General features: G+C 55.0%; 5 protein-coding genes across 5 annotated transcripts; 2 read left to right on the forward strand and 3 right to left on the reverse strand.

Moving 5' to 3' along the window:
• Positions 1-7,476: 7,476 nt before the first annotated feature.
• M406DRAFT_334659 (uncharacterized protein) lies at positions 7,477-7,836 on the reverse strand (the record flags this gene model as incomplete). The annotated part of the gene is made up of 1 exon (XM_040920963.1): positions 7,477-7,836. The coding sequence occupies one exon, from the start codon at positions 7,834-7,836 to the stop codon at positions 7,477-7,479; it is 360 nt and encodes a 119-aa protein (XP_040772023.1).
• A 682-nt stretch (positions 7,837-8,518) lies between these two features.
• Positions 8,519-9,906, forward strand: M406DRAFT_358457 (endoplasmic reticulum vesicle protein 25). Its single transcript, XM_040923902.1, has 4 exons — positions 8,519-8,771; positions 8,965-9,088; positions 9,188-9,491; positions 9,580-9,906. Exons 1-4 carry the CDS (start codon positions 8,556-8,558, stop codon positions 9,596-9,598), a joined length of 663 nt encoding a protein of 220 aa, XP_040772024.1. The 5' UTR covers positions 8,519-8,555; the 3' UTR covers positions 9,599-9,906.
• Positions 9,907-10,515: 609 nt separating this feature from the next.
• M406DRAFT_48358 (uncharacterized protein) lies at positions 10,516-11,452 on the forward strand (the record flags this gene model as incomplete). Its single annotated transcript, XM_040924361.1, has 3 exons — positions 10,516-10,774; positions 10,896-11,176; positions 11,261-11,452. 3 exons carry the CDS (start codon positions 10,516-10,518, stop codon positions 11,450-11,452), a joined length of 732 nt encoding a protein of 243 aa, XP_040772025.1.
• A 622-nt stretch (positions 11,453-12,074) lies between these two features.
• On the reverse strand, positions 12,075-13,883 carry M406DRAFT_267487 (uncharacterized protein; the record flags this gene model as incomplete). Its single annotated transcript, XM_040917882.1, has 4 exons — positions 12,075-12,516; positions 12,578-12,764; positions 12,835-13,751; positions 13,789-13,883. 4 exons carry the CDS (start codon positions 13,881-13,883, stop codon positions 12,075-12,077), a joined length of 1,641 nt encoding a protein of 546 aa, XP_040772026.1.
• An 828-nt stretch (positions 13,884-14,711) lies between these two features.
• On the reverse strand, positions 14,712-17,247 carry M406DRAFT_83788 (uncharacterized protein). The gene is made up of 3 exons (XM_040926038.1): positions 16,969-17,247; positions 15,687-16,863; positions 14,712-15,622 (listed from the first exon to the last, which is right to left on the reverse strand). Exons 1-3 carry the CDS (start codon positions 17,030-17,032, stop codon positions 15,310-15,312), a joined length of 1,554 nt encoding a protein of 517 aa, XP_040772193.1. The 5' UTR covers positions 17,033-17,247; the 3' UTR covers positions 14,712-15,309.
• Between the last annotated feature and the right edge of the window lie 2,831 nt (positions 17,248-20,078).

Here is a 20,078-nt window from a genome sequence, read left to right on the forward strand (position 1 = left end):
GAAGCTCTGAGCCCCAAGCCATCCGACAATACTCAGCTGGCCGGCCATCTTGGTCGGCAAGGTATGGTAAAAAACAAAGATTCATGGAGGCAAACAATGGCACACGAGAGGACTGTCAGGTTGTGATGATATTTGGATGGGTAGGAGTGGACGGAAATTTGCGGGCCGTTGCGTAGAGAAGCAGTCGAGCATCTTCTTCGGTTGATGCTGGGAGATCTCCAGCAGCGCCCACCAGATGAGTGTCCCATTCGCATTTGTGTTTGGGGGGGGGGGGCTTGGTAGGTGGCTTCCAAGCTACTATGGTTACATATGCAGGTCTTGAAAAACTGGGCTGCAAAAGGTGGGCTCTCGTCGCTGATTTGCTCTGGTGAGACTGGCCAAGATGCAGGGAGGATCCGTTTCCGTGGCTTATGCTCAACCTAGGGCGGCCAACAGCCGCCGAGCGTTCGTCTCCTGAATGCCTTCTGTGGGGTGAGGGGCTAAGATCTCTATTTTTTCATCATCTTAATGAGGCACTTCATTGCGTCCTGTGGCTCAGCAGATTTCGAACTTGTCTTGAACGTCAAGGTGGAGAGAAGAGAAGACGAATGGTCTGTAGTAGAGTCAACAAAGTATGTCTGGACTGGAGGCATCTTGGAGCCTGGCCAAGCTGCATGAAGCTGCAGGGAGATGCAGAAGCGTCGAACGCGTAGAGAGGGAGAAACTGGGGGGAGGGGGAGGATGCAGACCCAGTGAAGCATGAGCATGGGGCCTGGAGCATGGACAGGCGCATGGACCGGCTGCATGTGTGGGTAACAGCAGCTGACCTGGACCCCCTCTTCGAGCAACTGCGAGCGAGAACCTCAACCTATCTCGGCCTCTTGAAGCAGACAGGTGGCGGAATCGAGGTTGGCGATAATGCTGCAAATGACAACAACAAAGAATGGTCAGGAATGCAGACGTGAGCAGAGGAAGCGTATATTGGAATGCTGGCTGGTCGATCTTGTTGGTGGATGGCCCAAGCTCCCTTCCACCTCACGTTCTAGAACACCCTCCAGCCCATCCTTCTCAAGCATTCATTCTGCATAAAACAGTCTCTTTGGAAAGGATCATATTGTTAGGGACAACACTCACCCACATACTCACCCACGCCTTTTTGAAACACGCCGACACGGGGCCTACATACACCATGTGGACGGTGTTATCCCCCCCCCCCCCCCTCTCTTTCAGGTAATCGAACTTGGACATGTGGTCTTGGATCTTGGTCTTGATCAGTTCAAGTTTGGAAGAGATGGGTTAGGTGTCATCGGTCATCCATCGTCATCAACCCTGCAGCAATCCCAGCCCACCCTCTCCAGCCCATTGTAGGTCCCCTATAGGGGGGGTCCCTTGCCAAACTCGAGTACTAAGGTGTGGGCCAGGTTTTTGTCAGTGGCCATAGTACTGTACAGAAAGGCAGGAGCAGGTGTGTGACCTCAACCTTGACGTGAGTTAGTGGGACCGTAGCTCCGCCTTGACCCCAAGTCCCTCCTCCAAGCAATTCTGCATTTGCCTTCCCCCACCACCAGCAGATGCCCCCCCAGGCTGGCATCCTCTCGTTTCTTCTCTCGTCCCTCCAATCTACCACAATGTCAAAGTCATAGCAGCTACCACTGCTGTGCTGTGTGTACCTGTAGTCACTCTCCACTCCTCCTCCAATCGGCACTTTTCTTTCCATCCGACTCTTTTCATTCTTACCAGCCCCCCAACCACCAGCACCACCTGGTTAATGTTCGTCTGAAGTCATCGCATGTCCACCACAATGCTGATGCTAAGCTTCTGAGAGGAAGGAAGGAGGAATAAAAACTGATCCTCTACCAACCCCCAACGCGTCGCAAGCACTGCTCAGCTTAACCCGTCTGACGTACGGCAGCCTGCAGCCTTGTCTTGGGGGGACTCGAGCCAAATTCCGGCTTCTCTCCCCTGTCGTGTGCATCCGGCCTCGCGCATTGTCAGCCATGCTCAGTTCTGTCATCCCATCTTCATTGGTCTGCACCTTCAACCTGGTGAATCCCTGATTGGCGAACTACCTCGATCTCGACCTCCTACCTCCCTTTCCTCCTGCGCCCGCGTTTCATCAGCAGAACTACCTCCATTTTGTCCCGCGATACCATCGCCCGCCACCCCACCCATATTCCTCGTGGTCGAAGCCCATAGGCAGTCTGCGCGAAGCCCCGTCTGGAGGAGACTCTGACCTGCATTCGTGTGTGCCTTGAAGCGCTTTTACCCACTGACTACACCGTTTGGACCTTTGGCATTGTGCCTCTCTCACAACAGAGTCGCACCGGCTCGTTAACCGCCTGGCACAGCATCCATAGACTGCATACCTTACCACTCAGTACCCTGGCTGGCTTTGCTTGTTTCTCGTCGTCCCCCCCCCCCCCTCTCTATTACTGAACGTCACGTTCCATTTCATCTTTTGAACGACCAAGTATCTTTTCCCAGCCCCTCCTCTTGTCCAATATGCACGCACGGGGTCCAACCACCACCCCCCGATTCGAGAAATAGAACGACAAGCGATCCAGTCACAGCTGACTTGGATGCGCCTGGGACCCGTCTGGCCCGCGCATACAATGGCTGGTCCGGCCGAACCCTCGCCGCCTCTGAGCACCATGGCAGTGCCCGACGTCGAATATATTGTTCCTCGACATGATTCTCAGAATGTTCTCGACGACAGTTCTGCGAGCCCGCGCGCCTTGAGAAAACACAAGCCTCTGCCCCGGGCCAGAAACGGAAGCTTGACTGGGAGTTCGTCTGGCACGCCAGACTCGAGAGGGTCTAGCTCTGGGTCACAAAGGTATGCATGCATTGTAGTTCCTATTTGAATCCTCTTCCTGTCTGAGAACGGGTCTGGCTCACACGTGGCAAGTCTTCATACACTGAGGCATCAACGGCGCAAGATCAGCGGGGGTGAGCTGCCACCTACCCCTCCGGCGCACTCCAGAACCTCGTCCGGCAGCCATTCCGTCAACATCTCGAACCTGAGCCCCCTTCAGACGCCAGCACAGAGCTCCGAGGACGTGCTGTCCAACACAAGCCCGACAACTCCCCCGAATCAACGAAGCCCGCCCACGCCCGAGGTGACCCCTCCGAGACCAAAAACCCGGGGCCGGATATCGATTTTGCGACCAACCCTCTACGACAGAGTCCCCTCTAAGAGCACAACAGACTCTCGGGCCGAGTCCTTCAAAACTGCACTAGAAAGCCCCGAGCAGTCGGATGAGGAGGACAACAGATCGACACTGCGTCCCGCCGCATCGTCAGCAGGAGCTTCGCGGACCGCACTCGATCAGGTCAACGGTTCTCACAAGAAGGCGTACACAGGAACAGATTCAGGCTCAGGTGCCGGACCGAGTCCTCTGGGCGAGTTTGATGATCTGACTCCCACACCAAAGGGCGATTTCAACAGCTTTGACGGGGAGTGGCTGGCCAGCAGCGAGGTAGAACAGGAGTGGGATGACAACCTTGCCAGGCATGTGACCGTGAGGAAAAGGCGGCAGGAGAAACCAGTTCAAGAGGAAAGGCGCGAGGTTCTGGACGATCTTACACCAACGAATGCCACCAAGACCACGCGTTCTGTCCCTCTGCAGGGTCGTGTCTTGACCTACGACGCCCGTGAGCCTCCCAGGAGCTTCACAGCACCCCAAGCCGCAATTACGGGTCCAGCCACCGCCGGTGGGGATACCAGGAGGCTGTCAGGAATGTCTTCGAGGTCAGCAACATCTACCATCGTAGAGGCCATCCTGGTCGAGACGACGACCCCTCGTCGTCACAAAACCCTACGCCACGTCAAGCGCATAGACGCCCTGCGCGACTCCGTGTGGCAGCCCTCGCCCCTCAGCTCCGTGCCAAGCCTTCAAGAGAATGTGGCTCGCCGGCGGCCAGCATATCAAGCTCCGCGCGACAGTTATGCGTCAACCTCGACAACCAACTCTGTGTCCAGCCGCAAAACTCGGCGGGAGGTCTGGAAGAACGGAGGCGTACCAGTAGCCGTCGTGCCCCATCGTCAGTCGTCAAATAGGTCCAACAGCCGTGATCGCTCACCTCGATCTGCCAGCAGTCAGAGATCCAAACAAAGCCAAAGTGTCACCTCCATCCCTCTCTCGCAGGCCCCAACGCAACCTGATACGACAGCCTACCTTGACAGACCGTCGAGACGGACCCGGCGATCTTCAGAGTCAGATGGCTCGGTGCAGGGCGACCAACGTGTTATCAAGGATCCACCTCCTGTGCTTCGGAGGACCTCGTCGTCGTCAGCATCCACCAGCCGGAATGGCTCAAGGGGGGCGTCGCGCAATGATTCTCGCGCAGGATCTTTGACGTCAGAGAGCCTGCAAGCACATAATGAGTCTGTCGCCGCGAACGAGACGCCCCGGCCCTCAGATCGTGCACCAGCAGAACCACCAAAGAGCCACCTGGAGCCACCTGTGCCGCGATTGGCGGAGCATTCTGTTGCGTCTCACGATTATTTTGTGCCGGCTCATGGACAGCTGGGGTCTATTGGCAACCACGGAGACACAGATGATCGCCGCCATACTGTCGATACGCAAGTCGGGAGTCCTCTGTTATCAACGCTGGCGACACCATTTTCTCAGACTTCAGTGGAAACAGCTTTGACCGCAGCCGAGATTTCACAGGCCATGGCCGTGAGACTGATGCCGCATAAGAATCGATCTGTGCTGGTGGTTGATCTTCGGCCGTCAGATAGCTTCGACGGAGAACGTCGGACTCGAGAGATGGAAAGGCCGCAGAGACCAATCATCACTACCACCGAGGTCGATGGCGTCACGGAAGAGCAACCTGTCACCCCTCCCCAGGCATATCCTCCCCTCTCTCTGAACGAAGTCGACTCCCCGCTGCGGAATCCACGTGCTCCACCGGAGCCGCCTGTTCTTCATTTCATTCCAGCCACGCCCTCGGGGCTTACACCCGCAGAGGAGAAGCCCAGGCTGCTAGGCAATTTCTATGAGGAGACCAAGGAGAAGCCTTCCCGAGGTCTTGCCATGGTACGGCGGGCTCTGGGCCAAAGAAGGCACTCATCTTCTGGTCCGTCATCAAGTCGTGAAGTGCGGCCGAATTTCCTGACTCGACGGTTGTCTTTGAACAAAACCATCCGAAAGGAGAGCGCCGAGGACCCGGAGCTGGATCATGATGACGATGCAATGCTGGATGGCGAGCCCAAAGACGAATCTCGGCTTCACCCAGACTGGCGGCCGAGTCATTACCCGGGCTTCTACGAGGGCGACGGCGACGGGGTCTATAATACGGACAACAACGAGGAGGAAGTGGTGATGAGGTATCCAATGATCGACAACCGCCCGCGTCCTCCCAAACGGAGCCTCAGCCAGCGTATGAAACGCACTTTTGCGATCATGCCCCTCCAGGATGATGACGGCCTTTATGGTGGCGAAGACGGGCCGGACCGCCGAACGGTCAGAAGATCCCCCAGCGGAAATCTGCGCGTGGTCAGGCACGGAGACAGCATGGGCTCCCTGCGCAAGCCGCAGAGACATCGCGAAGATACTGATCTGGAGAACCGCCGCGTACCTTTCTTCCCTCGATCGTACAACCTGACCAAGGGCTTTCGCGGCCGCCGGCACAGCGAAGAGGACTTGCAGAGCAATGGCTTGAGGCGGACGTGGTCTTTGACTCAGAGCGTACAGGGCATTCCCAGGCGGTTCAGCGAGAAGAGGCGCGAGAAGCGGAGCGATGAGCTGCGGCAGAAAATCAGTGGGCCACGGGACGTCCGCGATGGCGTGGACGACGTGATCCGACGCGACGGCCTTCGCGAGGCATTCAATCACCCACGAAGAGCCGAGGATGTCACGTGCGGCAGGATCTAAATGCGTTTGGTATGGTTTTGACGATTGGATGGAGTTCCTTTCCTGGTCTCATGACACAACGACGACACTCATGAGGTTGGCGGTCCAGAGATGGACTTTTATGACCTCAACTCTGAACGACGAGTTCAGCTTATGACCCACTACATTCTTTTGACGAATGATGACCACGAGTATCTCACTATACTCTCTATCCAACACGCGCGACATCTTTTCGCATTGTGTAACTACATTGATGGCGGGAAAGATTGCACCAGGTTGGATATGCGAGGCGTTTAGGGTTTTTCGATGTTTCCTTTTGCTTTTTTACGATGTATGATTTCAACGACTCTGGGTACCAAGCAGGGAGGGAGAAGTCGCTATTGTTTCTCATGAGTTCTGGCGTGTTTCTTTTTATCTCTCACGTTTCTTCTGCTTTTTTTTTTTTTTTTTTTTCTCTCTGTCTTTCCGACACGTATGGACCGGGGCGATACAGAAAAGAATTTTGCCATCTTGACCTTTTGCGTCTGAAACTCGGGAAGAAGGGGGGAAACTTTGATGAACGAGGGCACTTATTGGCTTGCATATTGTCGACTGTGTGTGTTGGGAGACGTAACGATATGAGATGATGATGATGGGGAATACGTAGTAGTATTTAGGAGGTCTTGTATATTCCGAGGTAGCTTCATGTACCTGTTATGGTGAGCGCGCTTGATATCGAATGGCTTTTGCATGGTCCCGAGAACCGTCTCCTTCTATTGACTTCGCTGTCTGAGACTCTCGTCAAGTGAGGCAAATGTGCCGGTACCAGATGCCGCCTCCCAGGAGTAAACCGATTCGCCTTTGGCCATAGCTCAATACTGTCCACGTTAGCCCCAGCTCTTCGCCAAATGGGCATGATCTCTTCTCTGGTGGCGGATATGCTCTCTTATCTTCTTTCTTTAATTCTGCGCCTTGACGTGAATGGAATGTCCAGTCTCGGCCATTGTCCCAACCCCCAACTTTTGGTATATATCTCGACATGGCCCCAACGCCGTACGCCGTGAAACATACATATACACAGAGAGACACACCCCGTACCCCGGGCCAAGGATATGCGCAACACAACCATCTCCTAACCCCTATAGGCGGATGTCGACCTCTCTAGACCAATCCATCCATCCTCCACAGATGAGGCGCCGAACACGGCCCTTTTCTCTCTCTCCCTCATCTCCTGTCCCCACCAGGAGGCCCGCCAGCATTGAATGGAGGAGGGATGCCAGGGAATCCGCTCGGCGACGGAAGGAAATTTGGAGGGATGCCGCCCTGTGGAGGAGGGAAGGGCAAGCCGCCCGGGGCACCTGGGGGCGGGGGAGGGAAAGGAAGGCCGCCTGCGCTTCCGGGCGGCGGGATCGGGAGGGGCGGGGTGTTCGTCGAGCCACCTGGGGGACCGCCAGCCGCAGCTGCGGTGTTGAGAGGTGGTGGGAAGGGGGGAGGGATGTGGAAATTGGAGCCTGGCCGTGGAGGAGCTAGAGATGTGTGAAGAAAGAAGTGATATCTTGTTAGCTTGGGGATGATGTTGCTTGTATGCTCTTGTGTCTGGTTTTTTTTCTTCTTTTCTTTTTCCTTCATGCACGCTCGCACAGACAAACACGGATGGCTACAGGGAGGATTGCAAGAACTTACGAATCGCAGGAAAGCCACCTGGAGGACCACCAGGAGCACCACCGGGAGGACCAGGCATGCCCGGGAAGCCAGGCGGCGGAACACCACCGGGGAAAGCAAAGGGTGGCATGCCGGCAGGAGGAGGGGGGAACGCGCCTGCACCGCCCATCCCGCCGGCTGCACCAGGCTGGTTCTGGGGAAGCATGGGGTTGTTGTGGGCGAGGCCCTCGGCGGCGTACGAGGAGGTGATGGAGTCGATGACGGACTGGGCCTTCTCGTGACCGATCTGCTGGTAGTAGTCGATGACGTTGCGGAGGTGGTTGCGGCCGCTGTTGTGGGCCTTGCGCACGCTCATGCTGTCGTGCGTGAGGTAGACATCGCAGTAGTCGCAGAAGACTGTTTTGATCTTATGGTGAGAAGGGGGTTCTGGTTTGAGATTTGCGGTGGTGGTGGTCTATAGGAGGGGGGAGGAGGAGGAGGAGGAGATGGCGGAGGAGAGGAAGGCAGGGAAGGAGGAGGACCAGAGAGGTATGGAGGATTGGAAGAGTCAACTTACACTTGGGCATCTTGACTGACTGCGCTGTTCTGAGATCTACTAGATGACAAGAAACAGAAATGATGCGTGTATCGTCGCCTGGGTGGTTTGGCGTCGCGAATGTTTGGAGGAGGATGTCTCGAAAGAGGTCCAAAAAGAACTGGGGTTCTTTCAGTTGACCTTCGCCTGGGAGCAAGGCTGGAGGGGGACCTGGAGCAAGGCTAAGCTAGCCGCTACAGGGGGGTTATGGCGGGAACAAGGTGGCCAGGGATTTAGCCTGCCGCGGGCTTTTTCGGGGTGTATTGGGTGGGAACATGCACAGAAGCTACCCCCGGCACAGACAAACAGTAGCAACTAGCCCCTAGCCCATTCTCAGCTAAGGACACCTTCGGGTTCGCAGGCGGCCATTGTAGCAAAGTAGTAGCAAAGGGTAAACACCACACACTCTCTCTCTCCCTTCCTCACGATCAGCCGGCCTAACAGAGCCAACCCTCCCAAAAACCACACACCGACACGAGCCACCCTCCAATTTCCGAATCATGGCCTTGCCACGCTCCTTGCTGCAGTACATCTGCAGCCTGGTGTTGTTCGTTGCGTGTGCCCAGGCCCTTAAGTTTGACCTGCAGGCCACATCGCAATCACATGACAGCAAGAAGGAGAGGTGTATCCGGAACTTTGTTGCCAAGGACACGCTGGTGGTGGTCACAGCGATTGTGAGCGGTACAAAGGGCGATGGCATGCGTGTGAACATGCATGTGAGTAATATCCTTTTTCTCTTGCGCAAGAAGACCCGGGGGATTTGGGGGGGGGGGGGGGCAATGCAATTTACCTATCTGGTCTTGCGCGCACCTGCTTGAACAAGGAGAAGCGAGACGGAAAGATGAAGAGAGATGATGAGTGTAATTGATTGACTGACTGGTTGCTCGTCTTTCTTCTGCCAATATACAGATTAGAGATGCGGTAGGAAACGAGTACGGAAGACCACAGGATGTCGTTGGCGAGCAGAGGACAGTGTTCACATCGCATGCGGATGCGGCGTTTGACGTCTGCTTCGAGAACCTCTTGACAGGATGTATGTCTTGACCACAGCTTCCCAATTCCCCCCCCCCCCTTCCCCTACCATACAGACAGACCATAGCTAACCCTCTCCCCTTCTCTTATCCTCCCATAGCCCGACAGATCAACGATCCAAACCGTCACATCGAGCTTGATATCGACATCGGTGCCGACGCCAAGGATTGGTCCGCGATCCAGGCCACGGAGAAGCTCAAGCCCGTGGAGGCGGACCTGCGGCGCATGGAGGAGATGGTGGGCGAGATCGTCAGCGAGATGGACTACCTGCGCACGCGCGAGCAGAAGCTACGCGACACCAATGAGAGCACCAACAACCGCGTCAAGTGGTTCGGCTTCACCACCACCTTTCTTCTGATCGGCCTCTGGGTGTGGCAGATTCTGTACTTGCGAGCATACTTCAGGTAAGTCCGGACTCCTCCACCAACCACACTCCCCCCCCCCCCTTCAGGCTCTTGTGTGTGCTGACCATTTTTCCTCCCCACGGTACAGATCCAAGCATCTCATCTAGTTCTAGCGCGAGAGAGAGCGTGTATATGAGTGGAAACAGAGAGAAAGGAAGAGAAGCTATCATCTTGTGTTTTGTTTTCACCGTCAGTGGGCACGGTGGGCATGGGTGACATGGTCGAGAATGATGTGCAGTTCATGACCATCCGGAGTTCAAGAGGCTAAAATTCGCTTGGCTTGTGCGGAAGATGCGCTTGAAAACTGGGGGGGGGGGTTTGGTTGGGAAACTTCTCGGGATTGCGTGTACGCTTTTTCAGGTCTGCAATGAGCACTCGATCGATGATGAGACGTAAAGAAAGAAAGAGTTCACACAAACTTGGAAATGGTTAAAAGAAAGAAGGCCAGGTGAGCAGAGAGCGCAGGCCATCGTAAGTTAAAGGAGACAGAAAGGAAGAGAACGGGAGCACAGCGTGGCATAATGTTTGTCTGCAGACTTGCCGAGTCTGTCTATGGATTTGTATTTTGGCCAGCAGCAGCAGCAGCAGTGGTCACCCACCCTCCCTTTGGCAATATTGAGTGTGTATTTGTGTATATATATATATAAACAAAAACAGAAAGAGGCACTGGCCAGTGCCGTATCGTCCAAGCCAAGAAGCCTCCACCGAATATACTGCATCCCTGCAGCCCAGACAAACCTGACGACGGTCCATGCGCCGCCCCCGATGCCGAGATCGAGACACGCCAGGCGGGATCCCACAGCCGGGACTTACACTATTAGTAAATACCTGACCTCGGTAATCTATGACGGAACCAAATGGACCCTTTTAAGAAATTCTTACCTTCCGGGCCACTGGGCAACTACTTTACCCACCAACAGCAAATCAACACCCACCAATTGGAAACAATTCACCTTTTCTCCTCCCTCCGCTGTTCTTCTTTAACGTCGAGAAAACGAGATACAGTCTATAACAGTCCCTCAACATGAATCCTCTCCAGCGCGCAGTCCGCCCCTCCACCGTCCGGCGCATCCTCAATGCCAACCTCGTGCCCCTCGCCAACACCACTACCACGCCAGCACGATGGCAGAGGAACAGCAGCAGCAGTAACAACCATGGCGCGCCATACGATCCCGTGTCACAAGGCGAGCTGGGTGTTGGCGAGCTCGAGGGCGCAAAGTTCAAGATCGAACCTCTGCGGCGGACTGGCGAGGACGCCGAGACCATGCGCGCAAGATTGACATGTGAGGTCTACCCCCCCCCCTCCTCCCACCCGTCTTGGACCTAGGGTTTGGGGAAGGCGAGAGAGAAAGATAAAGAACAAGAAATGGCTGACAAGAAAAAAATTCGCTTTTCAATATACAGACCAGTCCCGCAAGCGCGGCACCCTCGAGTCCGACCTCCTCCTCTCCACCTTCGCCGCCGCCCACCTGCCCAGCATGACCCTCGCCCAGATGCGCCAGTACGACCTCTTCCTCGACGAGAACGACTGGGACATCTACTACTGGGCCACCCAACCCACCACCGCCCCTTCCTCTTCTTCTTCCTCCTCCTCCTCCTCCTCCTCCTCCTCCGCCACCAACACCCCGGCCGCCGGCCTGCAGAATTCCGAACCCTACCTAGGCACCCAGGGCGCCGCGGAGGAGGTGCAAGGAGGAGACAGCGCTGCGGATTCCACAGCAGCAGCAGGAACAACAGTGAAGGGCCCCGCGGGCCCCGCAAAGGGCGAGTGGGCGCAGACGGTGGGGACCTTCAAGCCCGCCTTCCGGCCTGTGCCTGCGCGGTGGAAGGACAGTGAGATCCTCGGCCTGCTGCGGGCGCACGTGAAGACGCGGAGCGCGGCGGGCGTGCTGGGGAACCGGCGGGAGAGAGAGACGGCCGAGGGCATGGCTTTTATGCCGCCGCTGGGGGCGAGAAAGTAAATAGACGGAAGGAGGGGGGTTTGGTTCTCAGATGTTCTTACAGAGCGTGCTGGATCTTCTGGATTGCGACACAACTTTGATGATGTGTGTGTGTTTTGGTAGGGACATATTCGACAAATCAGCCGGCCATTGGGACAGGTTGGGACTGGGGAAAACAAACAGAAAACACAAAGGCATATATCGTATCATGGGATCTCTTCGTGTTCGGAGAATTGTTAGATAGGACTATCACGTCCAAGCATTGTTTTGTCATTTCTTCCGTTGACGGGGTATCCAGGGGCAGGTATATACTACAGACGCAGCAAAGTAGTAGACCTAATCACTCGGCTTCCCTCACACACCAGACCATCCCTGGAGGTCCCTCCCCCCCTTTTCCATGCTCCGCGTTGCTTCCAAATGCAGGTATATATCCTGATGAGCTTGACTGTGAGAGCCATGGCCGGGGCCTTACTTCTCACGAGACCTTCTACCCAAGCACTTTGTCATATCCGTCGTCACAATCATTCCGAACCAGCTCCTGCTTCTCAAATAAACAAAACGCTGAGATTGGAGACGCGTCGCCTTTCCAAATGTGTGGATGCAACAGGCACGAAAGCCAGCTCGGATTTGTAAAGGGCTGATGTCACCCGCCGTTCTCGGGTAGGATCCTCCCCAAGCTCCTCAGCACTTCCATCACAGGCATCTCCTTCGTCCCTGCAGCCTCCTTTTCCTTCTCTTCCCGCTCCTTGAGCCTCTGAGAACCAAGAGCCAGTACCTTATCCGCTTGCTTCCCTGCCGTCATTACCCTCATGTTCATCTTATGTATGCTGTCCGCGAGATCATCCACTTTGAACTCGACGACAGACTGGATCTCTTGAAGGCGTGACCTTGTGGTGGACTTGAGATGTGCAAAAGATGATGACGACTCCGTTAGAGACTCGAGTATCTTGGCTTCCTCGGTATCGAGAAGCGAGGACTCGGGTAAAGGCGGCGCCTTCTTCAGGTCGACATCTGGTGGGTATAGCGGCGGTACTTGGGGCAAAAGTGTCTGAAGTGCTCGCCACGATTTGCGCGCCTCTTTTAACCTGCAGACTCGTAAGCTACCTTCATTACATGTTTCAAGCCATAGGCGGGATTATGACCAACCGTTTTATCCGGGCTTCTAACGCAGCAATTTTTTGCTCGTGTTCCACGTTGACGGGATTGGGCCTGATCACCACTGGCCTCTTCGCTTTAGCCGCAGCAGAGGGCTCATCATCTTCTCTGCTGAACCAGTCGGAGAACTCCGATTTCGACCCAAAGTCTTTGAGCAGCTGGTCCTCGATCGCACGAGCTGTATCACCACCACTCTTAGCTTAGTTCACTCGAGACAACAGGATTCCTGGTCTAGAAAGATTACTCACCTCCCAAAACAGCATTGGCCCCAGTGGTTCCGTGCTTGGGCTTCTCACTAAGAGCCCTCTCACCACACCATGTGAGCAACTGCTTCATTCGCCGCGGCTCACTAAGACCTTCTGCCTCGATGTGCTTGAAAAACTCAGACGGGTCGACCTCCCGGTGCGGAATAGCGCTGTGCCCGCTCTCGATCAGAGAGCTCGCCCGCCGCCCGCGCATGCTCATACTGCTCCTCCTCCCACCCCCCGCTCCCGCGCCTCCTTTCTTACGGAACTCTTTATTGCGGTTGTTAATGGGCGTGTCGGAGAACGGGAGCGCTATCTTTGTCACGTTCGAGTCCTTGTCGACGTTCTCAGGGGTTGCTTGGACGTCATGCTCGTCGTCTTCCTCGATCCGTTCGGGCTGCTTTTTGCGCGATGTTTTGCGGCTGGTCTTCTTAACCCCTCCATCTTTCGTCGGCTTGGTCCCGTTCGTCTGGCTGACAGTTCGTGGTTCCTCAATCTGCACCTCATCAGCGAGATCCGCCGTAGAACTCCTCGTCCTTCGCATAGGTCGCTTCTTAGACGCATCTAGTGTTTTATCCTGCGTAGGCGGTGACGAGTCAAGTTTCCTGCGCTGTGGTCTTTTCGATGTGGTCACCGGAGCAGCCTCTTCCTGTTGCTGCTGCTGCTGCGGCGGCGGCGGCGGCGGCGGCGATGCGGCGCGTTTCTTTCCCGTGATCGGCCTTCCCCTTGGCTTTTTCACCACAGGCGCGGGTGCAGGTTCCGGTTCTGGCGCAGGCGGAGGTGGCCCTTTGACTGATGATGTCTTCTCCTTTCCCGTTTTTTGCCTCTTCGAACCGCGCGTAAACAAAAAGTCACCATCTTGCTCGTCGTACGTTGCCGCCGCTACAAAGTCGCAAGCCGATGTCAGTCTCCATCGCAAACTTGGATTAGCACATTCCTGTAGGCCTGTTTCTGTACATACCAGCAAGGCGTTTGCTCTTTCGGCGCGACTCAGACTGGTTGCTCATGCTCAATGCTTGTAGGGGTTGGCGGAGCTGTACGACGGTCGTCATTGATAAGTCGTCTCACGAGGGCGCGCGCACGCATTCGAGTCTGACGAGTGGGAGAGGGGGGTTCGAAGTGCGCTACTCCTCCTCGCTACAAGAACAGGAGCAGCTTGGCGGTCGTCGCGTGCCGTTCTCGTTGTTAGCCGATCGGCTGGTCCGTTGCTGGACAAAACACCAGCACGACAAGACAGCAACCTGCCCCTCGCGCCAGCTGCACCCAAGACGCGTCGAACTTGGCGGAGTGGGCCTCGAAATCTGTAGCATGCAGAGGCGGGTTGCTTTTGCGCGTGAATACGTTTTCTAATTGATGCTGAGAATCGCTCACGAGGGGGTCGTGTTTTTTTGCTTCGAGCCTGGGCGCAAGAAGTCGTTGTTGTTTAGGCACGTTGAGGAAAAAGGCGGAGCCCGTCACTGAGAGTCGAAGCAGGTGCTTGCTTGGCTTTGCTTGCCGCGAGAATTGGGGGAGCCCTTGTCTCCCGCGGCCAATTTGTTTACTGAGAGGAACCACGCTAGTCCCTATCGGGGTGGGCATAGCCATTGAGTGCCAGCACTCGAACCCACCTCAACACCATTCACTCTTCGTCACGGCCACTCTTGACAAATTTGGGAGGGGGAAAGAAAAAGGAAAGACAAGAATTTTTAAGAGGTGTAACGAACCACTATTAAGGCCAAAACTTCTTCAGACATAAGTCAGTCAGTACATTTGTGGGGTGTTTACAGCCTTCTAGTTGATTGTCTTCGTCATACAGTAAACAACCAAGGTCAAATTAACCCACCTCCGTACATGGCAATTCAGTGTACGTAGTCAATTCTCATTAAAACAAGCAAAACGATCAGATTCAAAGGTAGATACTCGATTATGTAGTGCTACAAACAAGATAAAACTCACCCCTTGGGACAGACATGCATTCCCTCTAGCGTTGATACGGCATCCTCAGGAACCCCCGATTCGGATTTATGCCTTGCCATCCACTTCGGTGCATCCGTAGCAGTGAACTAGAGAGACTGCACTGAAACGCGCCATCTGAACGAGATCGCGAATTGTGTCTCTCCGTCGTGACCAGTACTGGAAAAATCCAGTCACAATATCCCCAATGACTCCACAACACGGCGCCCCCCCCCCCCCCAGACTCCCACAAAGACCAGTCCAAAACGCCCAAGTTTTTGCCGTATATATGCTCTGATACCGTTTGGAAAAGAAAAGAAAAATACTCCTTGTTTTCCTTGACCCCCTCCCCCATATTGATGACCATAATGTGTACAACCAAAGTTTGAAATCTTAAGTCATGAGCGATGCCACGGGACAATTATTGTACATCCATCAGCCAGTATTCCCATGGCGGGAGCTTGACTGGTCCCAACGGTGCGGCGGCATGACCTTTGCCGGGTCAACAGTATCGTCTTGCTCAGAAAAAGGGCCGGGTTGGCCGTCCTAGGAATAACGCCGGTCGCCTCCCTGAGCGGTAATCATCTGGTGGCTGGACATGGGCGCGCCCATCCCGTAAGGCATTTGTGCGTTGTACGCATCCATACCTGCGATGTAAGGCTGCGGCATACCGCCTTGCGATTGCGTGACGGGACAGTCCTTGTGTGCAAGGAGCAATGTCTTCAGATTGACAACCTCCTCACGAAGCGCAGAAATCTGTTGCGACAATGAGTCGTTCTCTTGTTGGTAGACATCGACCTTGTTTTGCAGATTGGCTAGCCACTGCTTCTTGCGCTGACGACACTTCAGCGCAGCAACCCTATCAAGGAGTCAGTATTTTTTTTCTTCTTTTTCGTTTAGCGGACAAGACCTGTGCTACTCACCGATTGCGCTCCAAAAAGTTCTTGCGCTTCTCTTCCTCAGTCATCTTGTGCTTTGGCTTATCTGAGCCATTCTCGTCGTGGCCGTCCTCGTCGCCCATATCCTCGGATCCATTTGACGAGACAACGCTGCCAGCGGTCTTTGGCTTCTTGCTCGCAGGCGCCTTGACCGGGGGCTCTTCAGCCTTTCGTCTGCCGTTGGTCGTCGGGGCACCAGCAGCTGAGCCACGTTTACCTTTACCGCGTGTGTTTGGTCGAGCGTGCTCGCTGCCCTCGGATTGCTCGCTCGCGGCTTCACTGACGCCACGCAGGTTCCCACCGCCACGGGGCGCGTTGCCATTCACGTGGGCATCGGGATGCTGCACAGCCGGGGCGGGATGACCGTGGCTGGGTGGTTGCGGTGGCAAGGGATACTGACTCTGCTGTGGGACACCATTACGGCCCTGCGCCAGCAAAAACAAACCGTTGGCGGCATCACTGTCGTGGTTGTCAAAAGCGGCGGACTTCATCTCATTCTTGACAGTAGAAGCACCATTCATCTCCTGGGGCTGCGAGGTGGCAGGCAGTTGTTGGCCTGGATGATCCCGCTGCTCGGCCGCAGCTCTCAACGCAGTTCGATGGAAGTCGACCGTGCCGGGTGTCACCCCACCCGCTCCGAGATTAAACAGCGCAGCCGTGTTTGGGCTGGGAACACCAGTAGGAAACATAGAACCACTGCCTCCAGGGGTCAGACCAGTCCTGAGTGAGGACTCATTGGGTGTCGGGAAGCCGCCACGGCTAAACTGGTCACTAAAGTAATCGGCCTGAGGTGCTGACAACATGGCTGGACTAAGAGGGCCGGTCCTCAGGGAACCACCGCCCCAGTTGAACGGCGTAGTGCCGGTACCTGGCAGTAGCGAGGAGGGCGATGTGATGGAGGCAACGGGAGGCAGCTTGGTACCTCCAGGAGTCTCCGGGGCGGCGTTGGCAGCCAGGGACGGGTCACCGCTACCACCGAAAGACCTCTCGAAAGGATTTGGTTCTTGGTTCAGCGACGCAGCATTCGGTAGGGTGAAGTAGTCGGCGGAGGTATCCTTCGCCTGGCCGGGTCGAGGGGGAGGCGCGAGAGGTTTGGTGGCGACGTCGGCGGCTTCTGTCTTCGCGACGATCTCTGACTGCTCCTTATTGGCGGAGTCGGCATCTGCAGGTGCGAGCGGTTGAGTGTTGGCCTGATGTTTGTTTTGGTGGTTTGGAATTGATGACACCAAGGGTACATGCAACGGCAAAAGGGGAATGTATTACTAACCAGGTCGGGGCGCCGCAGCATTGATGGTTTTGGGCGACTGTTTGGTGTCGCTATCGCGAGCCATTGTGACTGGTGGTACGAGCTTAAGGGATGAGAAGGTGGGAGGTAGAAGACGATGACGAAATGGTGCGGGTTGGACGTTGACGTAGGAATGGGGTGTGTTGACTCGCTGGAGAAGCCCAAAGTTTATGGGGGGTCTCGTAGTGTCAGCGATCGAATTCCCCCTTTGCGGGAAACTGCGGAAAAAAAGAACAAAAAGAAAAGAAAAAAACACAGGCAGCGTGGCACAATAGCGATGTGGCAGCAAAAAGTCAATCAATCACGAACTGAACGTGGCGTTGACTCAAAAACGTCCGTCCAAACAGCCTTTGAGTGATGGTCTGGCTAGACGGTGACGACAGAATGTCGGGGGTACGGGTGTTGCGATATGCAGTTGCAGTGGTGCCGTGAGCCTCGATGGAGAGAGTTGAGAGGAAGAAGGAAAAAAACAAGACGTCACGGATTTTGGGGCGATGACGTGGTGTGGGCGGTGGGTGGAATAAATGGGACAAGCCTGACAAGCCCACCCAGAATCTCAGATAGCAGGCACTAACAGCTCGTAGGCAAGATTCAGACGGAGTCACGCTAACACCTCGGTTGAGGAGACGGCACCCTAGCGTCGTACTTACCCCTTGACGGACGAGGCAAAGGTAGAGTGACAAGACAAGTACCGCGGCAGGTGATCCATGTCCTTGACAGCCCAGGAAGAAAAAAAGTTCTTTTCTCATTACAAAGCAGAGATCAGGTGGAGGAAAGGGATATGTCCATTCGCAGGACTGCTTGCATTTATGGATTTTGTTAAAAGTTTCATCAGCATGGGGATGAACATCAGGCTGATTTACTTGTGATATGAGATCTTGTCTTCTATCTAATGATCAACCTCTCACTATTCTGGGCGTGCGTAAAGGGAGAAAAGGGGCAAGACGAGATAGAATATGGCCGGCATACTATGTTACCGCAGTGTCGCCCTTACCGACAAGTGCCAGCAGTCAGTCGAAAGAGTCAGTTAGTTAGTCACCTTTGTCTGAGACCAATCGCATCCATTCCTGTGCCTGCAGAATTTGGTATTTCCTTTCAGGTTTCTAGAAATCTGGTGGCGCGCTGGAGATCAGCCCTCGTTCAAGAGTGGCTGCTTGGAGAAAAGGCTGCGTAAAGTAGTCCTAACCCTCCGTTTTGTGCGTCAAAGTATAGGTACAAGGTCATGTACCCAGACAGTACGAATCACGTCGCAGTCATAACCCCATACGTCTCTGATGTACTCAGGCAAACGGGCCCCATAAACCCCCCCCCCTTCTCTCTTCTTCCCCTCCCGATAATAAATTCCATCAGCCAGACGCAGGCATCCATCGATCCGTCATTCTCTCCTACTTCGAGTGAGTTGTCCGTCCGCCAACCATGTCTTGGTCGCATGACAGATGCGCGAGACCGTTCGAGACCCGTGGCCATTGAGCAGGCGCGCAGGCGCGTCCATCAATCAACGGCGGGCATCCCCCAGCTGATGGATCTTACAGATCAAGGCAAAGGCTGGCCGATCGTCGATGGGCCAGAACTTGGCGCCGTAGGACAATATAGGACCCCCCAGCCCGTACATAGGAGAGGATTACCGCACCGGGGCACTACCTTACAGTCTGCCGGGCTGGTCGAACACGAACAGCCAAGATGGCAGGATGGATGGCAGACCGTTCTGGTATGTCCCGTAGTGAGGAGACCGTGGTATGCTCCGGAACTCTTGGGCCGGCCTGGTTCTTCCCTCATCGAATGATTCGACAGAGCAACCCCACTTTCTGCATCTCACTCCAGCCAACCCAGAGCCTAGCTTGCTCGCGAAGGTACTGCGCAAATTGCGCTAGACGCTAAGACCAGCACGTCTGCGACCTTCCCAGCAGGGGGATCGAGATGACCTGAGGTGATTCTGTCTCCATTTTGTTGAATCTCTCCTCTACCTAAGAACGAACTCTTTGTTTCGCGCTCACTCAATAACCAACCCACTCCCCGTCCCGTTCATCTTGGTTGTCAATGAGGCGTTTCGCGCAATTTCGTTTGTCCTATTTTGGTTGCTGGCTGCGACCTCTTCCTTTTGATGCCTGGATTCGAAGGAAGTTGCGCTGATGTATATGTGAACATTCTTCGATGGTCTTTGATCTCTTGATTTCTTTAGATTCTAGACCACATGTATGTGAGCGTGGTTGAGCACAAAAAATCCATCCGAGATGGAAGGAGGAATGTACTATGGTACACAAAGCCCAAATTCAACCTCGCACTGTATGGAAACTTCCCGAAGCCACATACGCCCGCATCCCTGACTATGACGCAAGCAGTTTCCTACACCCCTGCTCTTCTTGTGCGTATCATCCAAAGTTTAGGGGGGGAGGGGGCGCTAGAATTTTTAGGGGATGAGCCTTCACCCTCAAAGCAGCCACGCCAGAGCAGGCTTTTTCTTGCGATGCACAACGGAAGAGGAAATGGGTCAGAGACATACTAACGGGCTGGGCTCGTTTTGACAGCTCGGGACCTTAGGGCACAGATCTGTAGATTAGCGACTTCATGGAACCCAGTTCTCCGCCTTCGACCTTTTTGAGGTTTCAAGTGGCGGTAGAGACACCGAGAAGGAATGAGGCTATTCACACCGGTCAGCTCCGTGTCTCAATAGTAGTACTGGTCGGGCTGGGCCTCGCGGTGATAGAACGTGGGCCAGAACTGCCTTGCTCTGTACACGAATCCTGCCAGGGTTTCGAGCCATGCTGTAGTCCGGGGAGGCCGAGTAGAAGGTGCTTGAAGAACGTCTAGAATGGGATGGAGACGTCCACTTCCTCGACGTGACTACAGCGGGTGGGTGGTCTTGACAGAGTCTGTCACCCTGTCCAAAACCAACCTCGAGTTCGAACAACTCATCGCCAAGCTGTAGGGCTCAGCCCGTGGAGACAACCTGTGGCCAGCATAGTACAGCATCCAGCCATCCAATGCGTCTCCAAAGATCTGTAGGGCTGAGAGGCAGGTCACACTTGAATCAGAGACCTTTGAAAGAAAGGGCCGAGTAGACGCGAAACGACGCGCTTTCTAGGGTCGACGCA

This window comes from Cryphonectria parasitica, assembly GCF_011745365.1.
Source record: "Cryphonectria parasitica EP155 unplaced genomic scaffold M406scaffold_9, whole genome shotgun sequence".
NCBI lineage: Eukaryota > Fungi > Ascomycota > Sordariomycetes > Diaporthales > Cryphonectriaceae > Cryphonectria > Cryphonectria parasitica.